This window comes from Leptonychotes weddellii, chromosome 6 (genome assembly GCF_054177405.1).
Source record: "Leptonychotes weddellii isolate Sample4059 chromosome 6, ASM5417740v2, whole genome shotgun sequence".
NCBI classification, from domain to species: domain Eukaryota; kingdom Metazoa; phylum Chordata; class Mammalia; order Carnivora; family Phocidae; genus Leptonychotes; species Leptonychotes weddellii.
This window is the reverse complement of record NC_138374.1, coordinates 29,767,669-29,787,651: the sequence shown is the minus strand read 5'-3', so window position 1 is coordinate 29,787,651 and position 19,983 is coordinate 29,767,669. Positions and strand designations below refer to the sequence as shown.

At 35.8% G+C, this 19,983-nt stretch overlaps 1 protein-coding gene across 4 annotated transcripts in view; it reads left to right on the top strand.

Annotated features, from left to right (window-relative positions):
- The window catches only part of TBC1D12 (TBC1 domain family member 12), a 123,142-nt gene extending 106,381 nt beyond the window's left edge, over positions 1-16,761 (top strand). For all 4 annotated transcript variants that reach the window (XM_081823801.1, XM_081823800.1, XM_081823799.1 and 1 more), the window contains 7 exons: positions 549-629; positions 3,407-3,495; positions 4,383-4,454; positions 10,945-11,073; positions 11,336-11,445; positions 13,731-13,989; positions 14,893-16,761. In XM_081823801.1, the coding sequence (XP_081679927.1) occupies positions 549-629; positions 3,407-3,495; positions 4,383-4,454; positions 10,945-11,073; positions 11,336-11,445; positions 13,731-13,989; positions 14,893-14,961 (809 nt within the window). In that variant the 3' untranslated portion in view covers positions 14,962-16,761. The remainder of the gene's footprint in view (positions 1-548; positions 630-3,406; positions 3,496-4,382; positions 4,455-10,944; positions 11,074-11,335; positions 11,446-13,730; positions 13,990-14,892) is intronic.
- Positions 16,762-19,983: the final 3,222 nt, after the last annotated feature.

Genomic DNA, 19,983 nt, shown 5'->3' with positions numbered 1-19,983 from the left:
CGTAATGGACACAGATCAGAGTGTGCTATACCCTTGTACCTCTGGATAAAATCTAACCCCCTTAGCATGCCATTCAGGTCCTGTCCTGTCAGCAACTAGTGCTTGCCTCTGTCATCCAACCTTATCATCTCCTCTTCCTCCCTCACCCCTTATAATCTAAGAGTCCTGAAATCACTTGTAATTCATGCAAATAAGTCATCTCTTTTTTCTCTTGGTGACTTTGCCCATGACGAGAATTCTTAGAATGCCTTCTTCCACCTTGTTCACTTATAAAACTTGTATTTATTCGTTATGGGACAGCTCAGTCATCACCTCCTCTAAGAAGTTTTCCTTTATCCCCCACCTGAGTTAGGAAACTCTCCAAGTGATCCCATGGTTCCATGTATATATTTCTCATGGCATTTAACTCTCAAAGCTGCCTTGTTCCATGTGTGGCCCCAGGTTTACAAATGAACCTTTTCCATAGCCAGGAAATAAAAGAGTAAAAGTTAAAATATATGAATCTATTTTTCCTACTATTTATTAATTTTTATTTTGTTTTCCCCTAGAACTTTATGAAATCTTCCTCTCAAGAGCAAAAGAACGGTGGAAAAGCTTCAGTGAAACAAGTTCAGAGAATGATACCGAAGGTGTGATTTATTCATTTATTTTTTTTAATAAAAATTTCTGGGTGAGAATCCAGTCAGTGAAGATACTAGTGTGATTTTTATCATGTGTCAGGAACTGTAGTAATTGCTTTACAACATTATCTCCTTTAATGTTAATAACCCTTTAAGTAGGTGGTATTATCCTGAATGGTGTAAGAGGAGACAGGGGCTCAAAGTAGTTAACTTGTAAGCAGTGAAGCTGTGATGTAAACCCAGGTTTTGGACCTCGGAACCCAAGATTTATTCACAACAGTAAGACTAATAATTAAAAAATGAAGTATTTTTAAGCCAACTTTTAACTTAAAGATAGGTGGTCTTCTCTCCTCACTTAGGACCTATCTTCTTACTCACTGACTTTCACTCATTCCCTAATACATTATTTATAATTCTTACCATGCCTTAGCCTTTGTTCATTTAATTAACTCATAGACCTCATCTTTCCCTCCACTCAGTTTTTTTTCCTAATCATTTTGGAGAAGATAGGAACACGTTTTTCCTGTTATCATTATTTATTAAATATAGGTAAATTTATTCAGCCATCTCTTGTTCTTGAATAATGGAGAGCTATTTGTCTGCCACTTTTCTTTCTATATTTGTTCTACTTCATAGATAGCAAACATTCGTCTCTTGCCAGTAAGTAAAACTCTAAAAATGAACATGGTTTAGAATAGAGAAGTGGTATATATGGCAGAGTGGTTTTCTATGAGTATGTAAACAACTCTATTAAATTCCTTGAATATATATTTCTATTTTAGAAGAGTGAACAGTAAGGTGGGGAAAATTGACTAAACAAGGTCAGAGAGAAGATTTGATTTTGAGAAGGGTTCATATAAGTGTCATCCTGAGACCTGTTAGCTGTCAGCTATTTGTGGGAAACTAAAAGTGCAGGGAAGGTGAAGATGTAAGAAGCTTTACAATGGAAAGGCCTTAGCTGATTCATAATTCTTTTTGAATTCATTTTATGAAGTATTGAAAGTGTAAGAATTAAAATAATAAGCATTTACTTCTGAGCCATTTTTGTCATGATTAAGTGGTAAAAGTTGCACTTTAGTGGAAATTAATTGCATGTAATGAAGAATTGTTCCAATTAGAAACAGTACTCCAGGGCGCCTGGGTGGCTCAGTTGGTTAAGCGACTGCCTTCGGCTCAGGTCATGATCCTGGAGTCCCTGGATCAAGTCCCACATCGGGCTCCTTGCTCGGCAGGGAGTCTGCTTCTCCCTCTGGCCCTCTTCCCTCTCCTGCTCTCTGTCTCTCATTCTCTCTGTCTCAAATAAATAAATAAAATCTTTAAAAAAAAAAAAAAAAGAAAGAAACAGTACTCCGTCTAAATTACTTATTTTTTATTACCTATGTGTTTATAATTTGCAGTTGTCATTTAACTTTTTTCAAATATTACTTATGCCTCAATTCTACTCTTTTTTGGACATGTATGTTAGACCATTTATCAGTGTCCTACAAGTCTTTCGCTTAAAAAACAAATTTTTTTCTTTCTGTGCCTCAGTTTAGATGATTTTTATTGACCTGTAATCAATTTTCACCTATCTTCTTTTTTCCAGTCTATTAGATCTGTCCAATGAGTCTTTAATTTCAGATATTATATTTTGTAATTCTAGAATGTCCACCTGGTATTTTTTGTAGATTCTTCTATTTCTCTGTGGAAATTCTTCATCTTTCCATTCCATACATTTCTCCCCGTCTTTTCCTCTATTTTCTTTAACATTTAACAGTTAATATTCTTGTTTGTTAATTCCAATACTGGGTCATCTTCAGGTCTGCTTCTGTTGGCTTGTTTTCCCCTTGATTATAAGTCATATTTTCCTGCTTCTTTGCATATCTTAAAATGTTTTACTCTATGTCAGTCACTGTATATAAGAAGAATATATAAACTGAAGTTGATGTTTCCCCTGAAGAGGAAGCATGCTGTTTTCTGTCAGGCAGTTGGATTATTACCTCAGTTCAATCAGTAACTGAGCTAGATTAGGCCAAGGTTTCAGCTTTAGATAAACTTAGTTCATCATGGGTTTCAAACATCTTGGTAGGAAGAACTGTCCTATTTTTATTATAGGCTTCTCCCTCTCCTGAGATACTCTTCCAAAGGCCTTGTAATTTTGGGTGATTTCCTTCTGCCTTTCCAGCCCAACCTTCTGCACTACACTAACACTCGGCAGAAGTCCCATAGGGGTAAACGAGTTTATACATTCAGGTTCCTCCAGATTCTATCACATCAGTCATATTTGGCCATGAAAAAGCTCTTCTGGTTTCTCTTTTCCCAAGCAGAGTACTTTTGTCTATGGCACGCTCAATCCCGAACTCATGCCCAGACTTGGCACATGCTTCCAGGAAGAAAAATGGCTCTTCTCTTTCTGGGATTTAAATCCTCTGGACCTGTCTATGTCCACAGCATTCTTATGCCCTTTTTTTTCCCCCCCACTTAATGCCTTTTTAAAAACCTTGTGCTATTTGAAACTTACTTGTTTTTTCCCAGTTGTTATTGTGGGAGTGATAGTCTGCTCTTACCTTGTATAAAAACTGGAAGTAGAAATATATCTTTCTGATAAATATATAAATATTTTTTTCATGAAAGAATTGCTCTAAGTTCCAGCAAAAGCTGTGTGGCATTTCTTTAAATTTCTTTATTATTCATCTTTTAACTTTCCTTAAGTAACATATCAATACTATGTGATCATTCTGTATGTACAAGATTGAACTGGGTATAGCCAAGTAATCATTTTAATTTTATCTACCTGACAAATGCAGGTGTGTCTGTTGCTGATCGGGAGGCCAGTCTGGAATTAATTAAGTTGGACATATCCCGTACATTTCCATCCCTTTACATCTTTCAGAAGGTGAGGGTTTCTAATCAGTTGTAACTACTTTTTAAATTTTTTTGTAATCCGAGGCAACAAATTCTCAAAAGCCTTTTTAAAAGGCAAAACCATAAAAATTAGAGACATTTATATAAAAGTGTGAAACTAGTAGGAAAATTCTAAAGGAATTTCTGTTACTTTGTTCCATTGACTGAATGCATTGCATTTAGCATAGCCCATATCTTTATTCATTAAGGTGAATTTCTTTGTCTTACTTTTTATTCTGTAAGATATTTGAATTTTAACATTTTTGATTGCTCAGTTGGTAAAATGTAAAGAACATTTTCCCAAATCTTAGTTTTCCAGAATTACTATTGAAATACGAAAAAATGGTTCATAAAAATGATTTTGTGCATAGGCTGTCATTAGTTGCTAATACTTTATGAGAAGTGATTACATTTTGTATGTACTTTATATTTCACACGTGGAATTTCTCTATTTAGACTGATAAAATGAAATAAAAATTTTTATCCTTTAAGATTAAAATTATTAATAAACTTAATTTGATGTAGCTTGATGGTTTCCTTTTGCTAAAATTGTATTGTATGAAATGAAACAGTCTGTTTTCATCATAATCCTATTGTACCAAATCTAGAAATCTTTAAAATAGTACACAGACTGTATAACTTGCATCCATCAAGTGAGTTTATTTGGCTTTTTTTGTTTTTCAGGATTAAATATTTTTATTAATTCTTTAGAGAACACATCTTACAGAGTGTATTTAGCATATTTCTGACGGTGAAACAATATACTAACTAAAACTACTCATTTAGGAAATGCTGAAGTTTATTTAAAAATTACTTATTTGGGAATTAACTTACAGACACTTATTTGCATAGTTTGACATTTCATTTTTCTCTCCTAAGGGTGGCCCATATCATGATGTCTTACATAGTATCTTAGGGGCATATACGTGTTACAGACCTGATGTTGGTTATGTAAGTACTTGCTTCAATCTGGTTTTTGAATATAAACATTTTATCTATCTTATCAAAGTATCTTATGTTGTACTAGCTCCCAAATGTCTGTATCTCTCTGTCTTATTTTTCTCGGGCCTGTCAATTGACCCAGAGACGAATCTTCCCAGGGGCTTGCGAGACTGCCTGCCAGATTTCTGGGAGAGCTACTGGGGGCTTTATTATTCAGTTTGGAAACTTTTCTTAATTGCCACTGCTGTTGGTGTGGTGCCTCCTCCCTATGCCTGTGCCTCTAGAGATAAACTCCTTATATTATGTTGGGTTTGGGGAAAGATAGGCACCTGTCCGTATAGAATAGAGGAAGGGATTTGCTCCTTTTATAAATTTTCAACCAATCCTTTGGTTGGAACTTTAGTCTTACCCCCAATTTCAGAGGGGCATAATAACTTCAGTTTCTGAGCCTTCCAGATTTGTGGTAGAATTGGTTTGCTACTTATTGCTTCCTCTGCAGATATCTTAGTTTCAACATTCTCCATTTAGTTACAATTTCTAGAATGCTAGTGACATTTTTTTTTTAAGATTTTTTTTATTTATTTATTTGAGACAGAGAGAATGAGAGAGAGAGAGCACATGAGAGGGGGGAGGGTCAGAGGCAGAAGCAGGCTCCCTGCCGAACAGGGAGCCCGATGCGGGACTCAATCCAGGGACTCCAGGATCATGACCTGAGCCGAAGGCAGTCACTTAACCAACTGAGCCACCCAGGCACCCGCTAGTGACATTTTTATTTACTGTTTATATTATTTTCCATTCTCTTTGTCCTCCTAGGCTAATATTTATTTTTTTCTTTAACGTCATTTTAGTTGGATTTGGGAGGGATCAAAGAAAAATGTGAGTGTTCAGTTTGCCATGTTTAATTGGAAGTCATAAAACCTCATCTTCTCACCTTTGTCTTTTTTTTTAATTTTATTTATTTATTAGAGAGAGTGAGCGAGAGAGAGAGTGTGCAAAAGCAGGGGGGGAGGGGCAGAGGGGGAAGCTCCCGGTGAGCAGGGAGCCCAATGTGGGACTCAATCCCAGGACTCTGGGATCATGACCTGAGCCAAAGGCAGATACTTAATAACTGAGCCACCCAGCCATCCCCAAAATAAAATCTTTAAAAAATGTGAACATTACATGTTTTTACTATTCTATGACATAATACATGAGCAAGAGAGTTTAGACTCTTCATTCAGATTTCACTTTCTCCATAAGGACTACTTGGACCATCTTCTTTAATATAAAATATAATATAATATATAATATAAAACTTGCCCCATTCCCAAACTTGGCACTTCCCCCCTTTATTTGTCCTGTAGCCGTTATCACCTTTTAATGTAACATGATTTATTTGTTTGTTGTTTATACAAAGGTCATGATCCCAGAGTCCTGGGATCAAATCCCTGCATCAGGCTCCTTGCTCAGCTGGGAGCCTGCTTCTCTCCCTCTGCCTGCCATTCCCCCTGCTGGTTCTCTCTCTCTCTCTCTCCCTGGTAAATGAATAAATAAAAATATTTTTTAAAAGAAGGTTTTATTTTTAAGTAATCTTAAAATTACCCAGTATGGGGCTCAGATTTACAACCCTGAGATCAGGAGTCGCATGCTCTACCAACCAAGCCAGCCAGGTGCCCCTATAATGTTCACATTTTTAAGTTGACATTTAAATTTCTTTCATCATGAGTTTATAAAGGATTTAATTTTTAGCACTTGCTAAGTATTATTTTAAAATAAAACTCTCGTATCTTTTTAAAAAAGTGTAGCCAATGGAATTTAAACAGTATAATGATTTTATATATCTCATCCATTTAAAGAAAAACGTATGAGATATGTAGCTGTCAAATAACTATGTTGTACACCTGAAACTAATATATGTCAAGTATACTTTAATTTAAAAAAAAAAAAAAAAAAACAGGGGCGCCTGGGTGGCTCAGTCGTTAAGCATCTGCCTTCGGCTCAGGTCATGGTCCCAGGGTCCTGGGATTTGGCCCGCGTTGGATTCCCTGCTTGGCGGGAAGCCTGCTTCTCCCTCTCCCACTCCCCCTGCTTGTGTTCCCTCTCTGCTGTGTCTCTCTCCATCAAATAAATAAAATCTTAAATATATATATATATATAAACAAGCCCTATATTAATATTTTACAAATTATGCAGATTAGCTCTTTGAATTCATGTAAAATGACCACAATATAACCTGACAATGCCAAACCTTAGTGGCAAACCAGTCAGCCAAATCACATTTATTTTATAAGATAAGAGAATAGTATAAACTATGTTGGAATATATATTTCATATTATTTGACAAAAGAGGTTTTTAATTACATTAATGAATAACACATGCTGAATCTATCAGTAAATCACACAAAAGTTTTATTTCTGGAATTTATTCAGTATATCTTGAAAAAAATTGGTAATAGTTCATATTCCAGTTGTGAACCAGCTTAAAAGAACCAAGGGCACCAATCTATATTACTATTTTCTTTATTTGTTCTCCTTGGGACTCTCCCTCAGTGGCTGTGCATTCTTTGATAGAAGGTGGTATGGAAGAGGTGAGGTCACCAAATGAAAGCTGTTACTACTCATCTCTGTTCTACATATAATGAAATTCAGTCCTATTTCTATTCACCTGTGACAGGAAGCCATGAGCTTTCTCCAAACGGTATTTCGAATTATCCTTTTGTTTCACATTTCATGCTTCAGAGCAGTTCACCGTCATAAATTATAGGATGAGTGAGGACTGTGACTTTCACTTGCTACTGTGAATGTAGTGACATTCTTAGGCAAACCATGTGTAGAAAGCAAACGTGTAAATGGAGGATCTGGGAATGGATTCCCTTAAAATAATCCATGATGGGGTACCGTGGACTCTCTGGAAAGTATTCTTTATGTGTTTCCAGGGCGCCCTCTTCCCAGTTTAAGACCACGGCTGTCTAGATTGTTGAATTGTATTCTTTTTCTGCTGTGAGGAAATGGTTATAAGTTCCTTCTGAGTAGAATAAAACTCTAGAATCTTGAGTATCAGCTGTCTGTAGGTCCTCTAAGACAAGCTTTCTCCTTTGCAGCAAGGGAGTAGGTAGTTATTATTTTGCCTGGACTGTGTCTACTGTAAACTGGGGTGGGGCTGGAAGGTCCGTATATCATAATCATAAAGGTGGAAGTGAGAAGACACATTTCCCAGTATCTCAGGGGGAGTCAAACTGTAGACCAGGATTCAGATATTACTGTAAGAACTTTGTAAGCTTTGTAACTTTCCCACATTGATTTTTCATTATAGCTCTCCATTTATCTATAGTGATTATCAGCAAAACTAAAACAAGAAAGATCCATGTGCATGTATGCAAGGGGAATAAAGAATGGGGAATCTGAGTAGATGACCTCCTCCTATGACCTAGGCAGGCATAAGGGAAGGAAGAAAGACTTCAAGAAACAGAAAGGTGGTGGGTTACACAGGTACTTCAATGGGTGAAGTTTTACTACTTCTTTTTTTTTTTTTTTAAAGATTTTATTTATTTATTTGACAGAGACAGAGACAGCGAGAGCAGGAACACAAGCAGGGGGAGAGGGAGAGGGAGAAGCAGGCTTCCCGCTGAGCCGGGAGCCCGATGTGGGGCTCGATCCCAGGACCCTGGGATCATGACCTGAGCCGAAGGCAGTCGCTTAACCAACTGAGCCACCCAGGCACCCTTTTTTTTTTTTTTTTTTTTTTTAAGTAACCAAATGCCCGATGTGGGGCTTAAACTCACAACCCTGAGATCAAGAGTTGCATGCTTTACTTACTGAGCCAGCCAGGTGCCCCTAAAGTTTTACTTCTTAAGCTGAGTGGTCTATACATAAACTGTTGTTGTTGTTGTTGTTTTTAATTGTTTGTGGGGTTTTGGTTTGTCAAATTTTTATTTTGAATAACTTAAGCCTAACAGAAAAGTTGCCCTAGCTTCATCCCACCCCCACTTCCAAGATCCATTCAGAGTTATATGTGGCGTATTGCCTTAGTCTCCTTTAATCTAGAACAGTTCTTTAGCCTTTTCTGTCTCTCAGAACTATAACACTTTGAAAAGTCAAGCCTGTAACACTTTTTTTTTTTAAGATTTTTATTTATTTATTTGACAGAGAGTGAGACAGCGAGAGAGGGAATACAAGCAGGGGGAGTGGGAGAGGGAGAGGGAGAAGCAGGCTCCCCGTGGAGCAGGGAGCCTGATGCAGGGCTCGATCCCAGGACCCTGGGATCATGACCTGAGCCGAAGGCAGATGCTTAACGACTGACCACCCAGGCACCCCAAGCCTGTAACACTTTTGATACTTTTACAGTAGTTTCCTGACCATTTCCTCATGATTAGATTAAGGTTATACATTTTTCATAGAAATACTACATAAATGATGTGCTCATTTTGGTACATCACATCACAAGTTGATAAAACATTCAGAATATTCAGAAAAATTGGACTTTGAAGATACTTAAGAAATAACTTTATTTTTCTTATTTTCTTGTCATGTATGCAAAAGAGTGATACATGATAAATCTGAGTGAGCTTCAAATAGCTCTGTGATTTCATGCATCATCAAATAAAAATTCTGGGAAAGCATTGTCTTTAATAGGCAACATTTTCCTTTTTTAGTGTTATGTAAAGTAGTGTTTCTTAAACAGCATCTTAGATTCAATTAAATATATTAATTCCTTTATTTGCTACCTGTCTGTTAGAGACACCTAACAGTTTGCCCCTTGCATCTAACCCGCAAATTTTGTGGCATTAAGAATATAATTGTGAACAAACAGACATGGTCTTGTCTCTGTACTGTTTTAGTTTCCTATTATTGCCATAACAAATTGCCATAAACTTAGTGGCTTTGAACAATACCAATTTATTATCTGGCAGCTCTGGAGATGAGAAGTCTGAAAGTCAAGGTATTAGCAGGGTTGTTTTCCTTCTGGAGGCTCTAGGGAAGAATCCATTTCCTTGCCTTTTCAAGCTTCGAGAAGCCGCCTACATTCCTTGGCTCTTGACCCCCTACCTCTGTCTACAAAGCCAGTCGTGTAGCATCCTCATATCTCTCTGTGACTCTCCTACCTCCCCATTTCCTTCTTTCATTTATAAGGACCCTCATGATGATTACATTGGGCCCACCCACATAATCGAGGATAATCTTACCCTCACAGAATCCTTAATTTAATCACATCTGCAAAGTCCCTTTTGCCTTGTAAGATAACACTTTCACAGGTTCCAGGGACTAGGATGTGGATATCTTCCTGGGCATGTTATTCTGCCAACCACAGGCTCTATCCTCACGGAATTTATACTCTGAAAAATCAAATAGGGGATTACTGTAGATTTTGTAAAGAGCACTCAGAAGAAGCCAGAGAGGTAGGAGGAGAACAAAGAAATACTGGATCACAGAAGCAAAGGGAATTCTAAGAGGGTAGAAAAGTGCCCATTGGGTTTTACAAGTTATTGGTTATCCTGGCAAGAGGAATTTCAAGATCGGCTAGTAATGGAGTGGGAATCCAAACTGACGTGTGCTGAAAATAAAAATTTCAAAGGGAGCTGAGAATTCTATACTCTGAATGCTCTTTTAGAGTGAAAAACAGTAATTAGAAGACCAAACTAATCTTATCTAAAATAGTGATTGTAGGCAAACCTTCAAAACATTTGGCTGGGAAAAAGAGACAGTGGTTTCATTGTAAATACTGTTAGTGTTGTTTTTGGGTAAGTGTATTATGCAAATCTCTACCAGAAGTAAGTGCCTGATGAAGTTTCTTTAAAGAATGAGCAGCAGTTCCATATCACTTATCTGCTCAGAAATGTACAGCAGTTGTCCATAACTCACAAGCAAGCGTCTGTGTAGCTGAGCTTTTTCCTCAAGGCTTTCTACTGTTTGTAACTGCATCCTGCTTAAGTTCTACCAGTATAAAGATTGTGCTCCAGCTGGGCTGGTCCTTGTGTCTTTGCTCATATTCCTTTCTTTCTTGGGATGGTTTTTTCTTATTTCTTTGTCCTGCTTTTCCAGGAACCCAGCCTTCCTGTCCACCCTCCCACCACCTCTTCTGTCTTAGAACTTCAGCAGCACTTCTCATATATTTCTTTTATTCTTGGTTCCTCACTTTCTACCTCAGACAGAGGTGCTGTGACAATGAAGACAGTCACCGGATTTTCACTACCCTCTACTTTGAAAGACTTCAGATTGAGAGAAAATCAAAGCGAGATTAGTGCACGGAGATAGGCTTTTGTAGCAAGTAAAAGCTGATACTTTCTTTTTTTCCAAAATTTTCCCTAATTCTTTTTAAACCATAGCACATGAACAAGAAATTTAGGATTAGGGAGATTTCATAGTTATTGGCAGGTCCACTGTATTTACTTTCATTGACAAATAGAAAACTTGATTAATTCTACTTTAATATCACCTTATAATTTTTAAGCAATACAATAATATAAACTGTTCAGAATTATTATTGTAAGCACATTTTGATTAATTTCTTTTCTCTTTGAAGGTCCAAGGGATGTCCTTCATAGCAGCAGTTCTCATTCTCAATTTGGAAGAGGCAGATGCCTTCATTGCATTTGCAAACCTCCTCAATAAGCCTTGCCAGTTGGCCTTTTTTCGTGTGGATCACAGCATGGTATGAACATTTGGAAGGAATCGTGTTTTCCTTTGACTGTCAGTTTCTATAGTCTGAATGCTCTTTTAGAGTGAAAAACAGTAATTAGAAGACCAAACTAATCTGATCTAAAATAAGTTTTTCATTGAACTATAGTTTTACAAATGCTTGATGAAAAGACTCAGAAGTGCTAAGCAAGATTTTCTTTTAATTTATTAAGGATTTAATTTCTCTATTTCTAAAGTATACTCTTTAATAACTTTATTGATATTTCTATCTTTAGATGTTGAAATATTTTGCAACATTTGAAGTATTTTTTGAAGAAAATCTCTCCAAACTATTTCTTCATTTCAAATCTTACAGTCTTACACCAGACATATACTTGATAGACTGGTAAGTCATCACATAAATAAAATACAATTAAAAGAAAAGTATAACTTCTTGGGTATTTTAGGAACTAGAGTAAATCTCATGCACATGATTATACATATAAAAACTCCTTCCCTTACAAAGAGAGAAACGCTGACATTTTTGTGGGGAGGCATTTGATTAAGAACATGGACTCTGGGCTAAAATCAGAATCCCTCAGTTTGTGTTTTAGTTTCTTATCTATAAAATGGGAGTAGTATCTGTATCTTGGGTTGTAGTGAGAGTGTTTTACTTGATTTATCTCCTTCAGTGCCTGCATGCTACGCTCTCAGAGGAGAGAGCCATTTCTTTATCATTCTTAACACACAAGAGCTTATGATAGTTATGATAGTGTTTCTTTTTTTTTCTTTCCTTTTTTTTTTTTTTTTAACTGAGGGCTTTGTTTTTTTCAAGGCTTTATCGTGCTTTTTGACAGAGGAGTGATGCCTTATTTAGGTGCTAGTGTCTTTTTTTCAACATTGCAATTACAACTCTTCCTTGCCGAGGAGTCTTGTGAGCCATCACCAGTTGATTATAGAATGGTGGGGTGGTGAATTTTGCCAAAGGGATGGAGCAATTATCTTAAGATAGGTTGTTAAGAGTACATATGAAACATTCAAACCTTAAATCCCATTCATCAATTCGGTGGATTTCATGAAAATGATACTAAGTTTTCATACATAATTAATGGCCTTGATCAAATATGCTATATTATATTCCCAGTTGTTTGGGGCTTCTTTTATTTAAGCTTTTTAAAAAACTTAGTTATATTTCAGTGTGTTCTTTTTTTCTCCCAGTGCAAAAAAGGTGGTTTTATTAAAGCATGGGGACAAGACCCAAGGGCAAAAGAGCTGCTTCAGTGTATATTCTTTTCTGTTTCCACTAGGAACATTAAGAGTTCTTCTGGGAAGGCCCCAAGATAATGGGGAGAAGAAAGGTTTTATGTTATGAGACCCAGAAGCCCAAGGTCAAATACTAAATCTGTAGAGAAAGGGGGAAAATACTCAGTTGTCAGTCTGAGGAGTGTGAACATAAGGCAAACCAGTATCACAGTTGGTAATAGGGAGCAGAATGTAACTAATAATACTGTGCACGTCCTAGGCACTGCTGATACCTGCTGTCATTTTGAGCAATGAATTACTATTCTCTGTACTACCAGGGGTGTGCTTTTATTATGCAATTAAATACGTGTTTATAATTGAAGAAATAGACATGGATTTTTGTTTCACTGCCTTTGTTGAACTTACTACATACAAATCCCAGGATCAATCATGCAAGAAAAAAGGAATGAATAAGTGGCAGTGCTAAAGGCTAGGGGTAGGGAGGAGGGGGGCAAAGAGCCTTTAGTTCCCTTCCTCAAGTTTCATCAGCACTACCTCAAATAAACACGGTCTTTGTAAAGAAAAATGTGTACTTTGGAAGCACCTGGCTCAATCAGTGGGGCATGCAACTCTTGACCTCAGGGTTGTAAGCTTGAACCCCACATTGCGTGTAGAAATTACTTAAAAAAAAAAAAAAAAAAAAAGGTGTGCTTTGCCAAGGCAGCTTCAAGAGAAGTTCTTTAGCACCTACTGTCCCTATTTCCCCAACCAGAATGCCGCCCTGAAGCACCACTGGATAAAGAATGACATGATCAGACATTGTCAGAAAAGATGGGAAAAACCATTTTGGTGATTCTGTTGGAGCTATACATGCTCCAAAAGAAGTAGTAAGTAAAGTTTGGTAAAGGGGGAAAAAACCAGTAGATGTTTGTGGTAGGAGAAAAGAGAGAAGTCAGATTATGATTTTGTATTTAGGTTACTAAAAGATGATACTTGGATTCCTCATACAATAAGTAACTTTTATTGAGCCTTTCTTATGTGCCAGGCACTGTTCTGAATACATTTGTTCCTTTAATTTTCAAAACAATCCTGAGAGGTAGGTAATATTATTCTTTGTTTACTAATGAGGAAACGGAGGCACAGCAAGGGTGGATATCTTGCTCAAGGTAACATCACTAATGTCAGACTCAGACATTCTGGTTTCAGAGCCCATCCCCTTAACCACTAGGTGTTTTTGCCACTCTCATTTGTATTAGGACATGTCTCTGTGGAAGGTTGTAAATTACTTTTACTTACTTTCCTACTATTCAAATTCTTTGAAAGAAGGAGCCATATTTTATTTATCTTTTTATCCCTAATTAAGCACTGTTCTTTTTATAGAGAGATGATTAATAAGTGAATGAATAAATGAATGAAAAATTTCAATGACTCTTTTCTCCCTAATTTTAGGATCTTCACACTATATAGCAAATCACTACCACTTGATCTGGCCTGTCGAGTCTGGGATGTATTTTGCAGAGATGGGGAGGAATTTTTATTTAGGACTGGATTAGGAATCCTCCGATTATATGAAGATATTCTCCTACAAATGGACTTTATTCATATAGCACAGTTTCTAACTAAATTGCCAGAAGATATCACATCAGAAAAGCTGTTCAGCTGTATTGCAGCCATTCAGATGCAGAATAGCACCAAAAAATGGACTCAGGTAGAGTGACCTTTTCCTACTTCTTCTAATGGATGTGTTAAAACAATCAGTTGGCTTCTTATAAAAAAATTTATTTCTCAAATGTTAGTGCTTAATTAAAAAACAGCAAAAAATAATTTTTGACTTTGAAAAGGCAAGAGTTTAAAGCAGATTGCTCCTCTTTCACCTATCCAATAGTATTTGGAAGTTTTATTTTTATGTAAGTCCAGTAACTTTGGTTTGTTTTTTTTATTCTTTTTTTTACTTTGGTATTTCAAATAGACAACAGTTGTATCAGTCACATACTGGATGGCTCAGTTGGTTAGACATCCAACTGGGTGGGTGGCTCAGTTGGTTAAACGTCCAACTCTTGGTCTCAGCTCAGGTCTTGATCTCAGGGTCATGAGTTCAGGCCCCATGCTGGGTTCCACGCTAGGCATGGAGCCTACTTAAACAAAAACAAAAACCACCTACCTTATGCTAAGTATTTGCAATAGAATATAATGTATGATCCTGGCTTTTTAGATGCTTAGTCCTGTTAGGGAAGCAAACATTGGCAGTCTAAGTTAAGTGCCATAAAAGCATTATCACTTGCTCCTTGAATGATAGACCGTAGGCATCATAAGCTCACAGTTTTATTGCTTATGAAAGTGAAATGTAAGAATATGGATCCAGAAAATGTTCTGTTACCAAATAGTAATTTCAGAATATTTGGCCAGTGATGAAAACTGAAATCTAATTATATACCATAAAATTGGGCTGAAACGAACAAGAGGATTTAAGAATAGCAGTCTTCCAGAGGACTTCCAGAGGAGTTAAATATACTAAAGCTTTTTCATATTAATAAACTATAGTTACTTCAATCTCTTTAATCTATGTGGTAGTTAATTTTGAGGATTAATCTTTCCTTTATATAATTTCCAGGTCTTTGCATCTGTAATGAAGGATATTAAAGAAGGAGACAAGAATAATAGTCCTGCTCTGAAAAGCTAATCTTCAAAATTAACAGACTAATTGAAACATAAATAATGTTGTTTTGATAAAAGTTTTTCGTTTCCTATGTAAAAAGCATGGAAGAAAATGTTGGCGAAATCTAAAAGAATCAAGACATGGGAAACTGCTGATTTTGAATTCCATGGCTGAAGTAAATGAAATGAGTAACCGATTGACAGTATTAATAAAAAAGTATTTTGTAGGGAGAGCCATTTTACAAAGGGAAAAGTTTAAATGGCTAGTTCATACTCCATAATTTGGAGTGGAACAGTTTAATGCAATAAACTTTTTTAACAGCTTTGGAGATTATTCAAATTTTTACATCTTTTCTTTTTTAACAATTAACATAAAAGCACTTTGGAGGTCAGAGCAGGATTGTTAACTTTAACTTCCAAAATACTATTTGAAATAAACACCTTAATACAAATATTATCTCCAGTTCCAACCTTTTGAAGATGTTAGAGACCAAGAGAAAGCAACTTTGATTGTAAATTATTTAAGTCACTGAAGTTGTTGCCTTCATTCACAGGTTGGGGCAAATTTGGGTTTTCTGGGAACTGGAAACACTGGTGGGAGCTTGTTTCACATTTATTTAGGTGTTTTTCTACAGTATCAGGTCTGTTTGTTTTTGAAGAAAAATTGTTTCTTAAGTAATTCCTATCACTCAAAGAATTTTAGCCTTTCTGTTTCTAGTCTGAGGAGTTATTCATCTAGTAATTTAAGGAAGCTAACTGGTAGAAGGAAAGTTCTTTGCACTTTAGTGGACTGAAGACTTGATTTTGGAAGTAAGTCCATATATATAAATGAGATTTTTCACTGGTAAGAGTAAAACATATGAATTCTGAGAGTTCTGAAATAGCATGCTACTTGGCAAGACTTTAAACTTTTTAGTTAAAATTCCTTCACTGTCTGTAGAAACAAAATTTAATTCTAGTTTTAAATTCGAAATCTTAATATGTAGCCAAGTCTATGACTTGTAAAACACTGTGCATAATTTTCTAATCAATGGAAATAAGCGTAAAAGAAAAAGATAAAATTAACTTTTTTCTAATGAGTCTAACTTTGATGGTATAGTGGATAAAGAAATTATTAATTATTGGTAAATCAATATGAAATTTATTGTAATATGTTTAATCCTTGAACCTAAAATAAGTCACTTGAGTATTATAAGTGATATCTGTATAACGTGCTCTTTGGTTAATAATTAGATGTACAGTGTGCTTTTATGTTTGCAGTTTGGTTTAAAACAATACTTGAGCATACTATTTCTGTTAGTGGTATATAGTCTTCAAACTAACAAGCCTGACAACCTTGTTAGTTCAGTGACTGCCTCTTTAGGAGTATGGGACCAGATGGTGTCCATATATTTTTACCCCATGGGTCATTCTAGCCTAGGGACCACTAGTGGAACCGTCAGAAGTTAACTCCTATCTTAGGAGCTTACTTAGTGGAAACTGGTATTGTAATAAATATTGAGGGAGTACCCAGGGTCTTAATAGGTTTTAGAGTGACATTTTAACTCTGGTAACTACTTCCTTGATATTGGTGGCCCTGATCAGAGGGAATGTAATCCCTGGCAGTAATCTCACTGAAGTTATATTACCTGCTTAAATTTAATCTTACTTGTGAGTATTTGTTTCCTGAGTTTGACCTAAATTACTGTATTTCTTTTTCTCATTTTTATTATTGTACAGTTTCTTTACCTTTCAAGTATAAATGTGTATATAAAATGTAAATATACAAGGAATTCACTAAAAACCACTATTAATAATTACTGTGTAAATAAAACTTGTAAGCAGAGTAATTACTTGAAATGTGTCTTCATTACTTTCGGGGATAACTGGTTTATTTAACAACATTTGGAGGAAGAAAAAGGAGTAATTTTTTTTCCCCCCAGTTTCTCTTCCAAGGGGTATTCTAGTCTTTCAGCCTCTTGAGACTCTCAATACTGGCAGCTCAAATATTATCCTGTATCTTCCTTTGAACCTCCTATACGGGCAGTATAGGGTTATTCAACATGGTCAGTGTATGACAGGGGTTTTTTGGTTAAAGTATATTTTCAATTAAAAAATAAGTTTTCCTAAAATCTTCAAGATTATGTGAAATTTAATATGTATAACATGTTTCATTAGTCTGTTTTATATAAGTATATATATAATTTCTTCATTGTCCTTTCAGCCCAGGTATACATTGTATTATTTAAGTGCTACTTAGAAGATCCAAGTAACTAGCGTAGTTTTCTAAAAGTCATAGAACATAATCATAATTTTTGCTGATTTATTTTGTAGTGATGATCTTAATATGATGTTATTGGTTTGGGTATATTTGTTTGGTTTTACAAAAGTTAGGTAGCATTTGCAAAAGGGCATTGAGATTTTCAAGCCTCTGACTTAGGATAATAGCTTCCATTGTAGCTTAGGAATTGATGCTATTTTTATCTAGAGCAGTTAATGTTTTAGAGTCTATACTATTGGAGGGTATAATTCTAAAGCATATAATCATGGAATAATTTATATTCATAATGCAGTATGGTTTGATTTTTCTTATTTTTGATTGGATAAAACTATTTTATATTCCATGAGCATATTCAGACAGCAGAGATGGGTGTAAAAGAGGCAAAAAAGCCATGTGACAAAATAGTATTGGGAAATCAACTTTTAATTTGCCATGACTAGTTGACAAAAACAGTGTCAGAAAACAAAATCTTACCTCTGGGGAAAAGTGATTTTTGTATCAAATTTGTATTATTTTGATGTTGTCAAAGCAGTGTCCAAAATATGAATTCCCAAATGTAGTAAAACTTCATTAGAACTGCACTGCTTCACAACATGTGAAAACAAAAATTAAAATAGAAGATTTTAGGGAAACTAGTGACTTCAGAGAGAGAAGAAAACCTGGCCCTTTAAAAATATTGTTTGTTTACTAACAGTGTAATTGCAGTAGAAGTGAATTACTTGGTACTTTGAATGAAAGTAGGAACGTTTGCTAAGCCCTGCTAAACACTGCCTCTTAATATTTTGATAGGCTAAATAAAATTGCAAGACTTAAGAAGTTAGCAAAATTGCTTTTCTTTCCAAACATTCTACCACTCATATTTATCTTCCCTCAGTTCCAATTAGTAAGGTTTTACTGTTTTCATTTCATTCTGTGGGTTGGGTTTATTTTCTAATAAATACCAGAAAGAAGTTTTGACTTTTAAAAAAATTGCATTACAAAGTGTTTTATTTGTTGAACATTTACATAAACAATGCTTTCATGATTTTATTTAAAAATGACTTTTGTACTATTGCATTGTATTTGGAAAATCATTTTTATAATAAAAATGTAAATGTAAGCTAACACAGATTTGAAAAAGTATATAAAATTGACAACAGTATTGTATATATGTTCTCATTTTTCATCTTCAGGCAGAATACTATACACAATGGTATTATAAAAGCAGAAAGTGAAGCTTCACTTTTTCCTGTTCTAGGCAATATTGATAATCAATATTGTAAGTAAATGATGTGTTTTGATTGTTACATAAATCCCAAGGCTTTTAATTTTAGCATCTATATTAAGAAACTTTGAAAGGGAAGTATTGACTTGATTAAAACCTTGTAGATTATATGTAGGGTGCCTGTGTTTGGACTTTGAAAGTGAGGAGAAAAATTGGAAAGTGTTTGAATGATAGGGTTTGTTCTATTCTTAAAGTAAACCAAGTGATTTTTAAATAAATTTTAGTGTAGAAAGGGAATTTCTCATTACTTTGTTGTAATGTTTCTTCTGATTTAATTTTTAAGGCCATTTATGTGAGCCCTTGAAAAGTAAACAGTTCTTATCAAATTTTTAATTAGACTACATGTTTTAGCCTTTTTTTTTTTAAGATTTTATTTATTTATATGAGAGAGAGCAAGTATAAGCAGTGGGGAGGGGTAGAGGGAGAGGAAGAAGCAGGCTCCCCGCTGAGCAGGGAGCCTGATGTGGGATTCAATCCAGGGACCCTGGGATCATGACTTGAGCCGAAGGCAAACGCTTAACCGACTGAGCCACCCAGGTGCCCCTGTTTTACTCTTTTTTAAAAATGCAAATCAAGGGGGTGCCTGGGTGGCTCAGTCGGTTAAATGTCTGCCTTTGGCTCAGGTCATGATCCCGGAGTCCTGGGATTGAGCCCCACATTGGGCTCCCTGCTCACTGGGGAGCCTCTTTCTCTCTCTCCCTTTGCCGTTCCCCCTGCTTGTGCTCTCTCTCTCTCTGTGTGTCAAATAAATTTAAAAAATGCAAATGAAATCCCATCATTTCCTTGTTCAAGACCCTTTAGTGGCATTCCTAATAATAACAGTCCAAACTCTTTTACCCAGGTCCTATCTGTTCTGGTCTCTGCCCTTCTCTACAATTTCAACAACCAGTCAACCTTATTAACTCTACTGCAGACCTCTGGATCTCTTGCCATTTCTCAATCCGCCAACATCCTATCTGCCTAATATCTAAGGGATTTTACTCTTACTGTTTACTCTGAAATGCTCTTTACCTAGGTCTTTGTATGGCTTACGTTCTTTACATTCAGGTCCCTGCTTCACGTCACCTCCTCAGAGTTGGACCTTTCTGTAAATATCCATCCTCTATCATTCTCATGACTTTACTCTCCTTCGTATTTTTTTCTAGTGTCTTTCACTTATCACTACTTGACATTGTTTTATATGTTTGTTATTTCCACTACAGTGTAAACTCAGATCAGAAACATTGTCTTTGTTTACCACTGAGTTGGTAGTACCCAAAGTAGTGCTTGGCACTAATCATGATGGATATGGATGAATAGATTGTTTTTATTTTAGGCCATTCGTCAGTGAACTTACCTTTCATTTAAAATATATCTATTAGATTATGCATGTAGCTAGAAACCCAACTCATAATATTTCTGGTTCATTCAGAAAGAAGGTTCAGCATTTAAAGGTTGGGTAGAAGAGAGTGAACTAATAGATGTCAGAAATAGGAATATCAGCAGAGTGTTGGGGTCAGAAAAAACAGGAGACAAGCATGTTT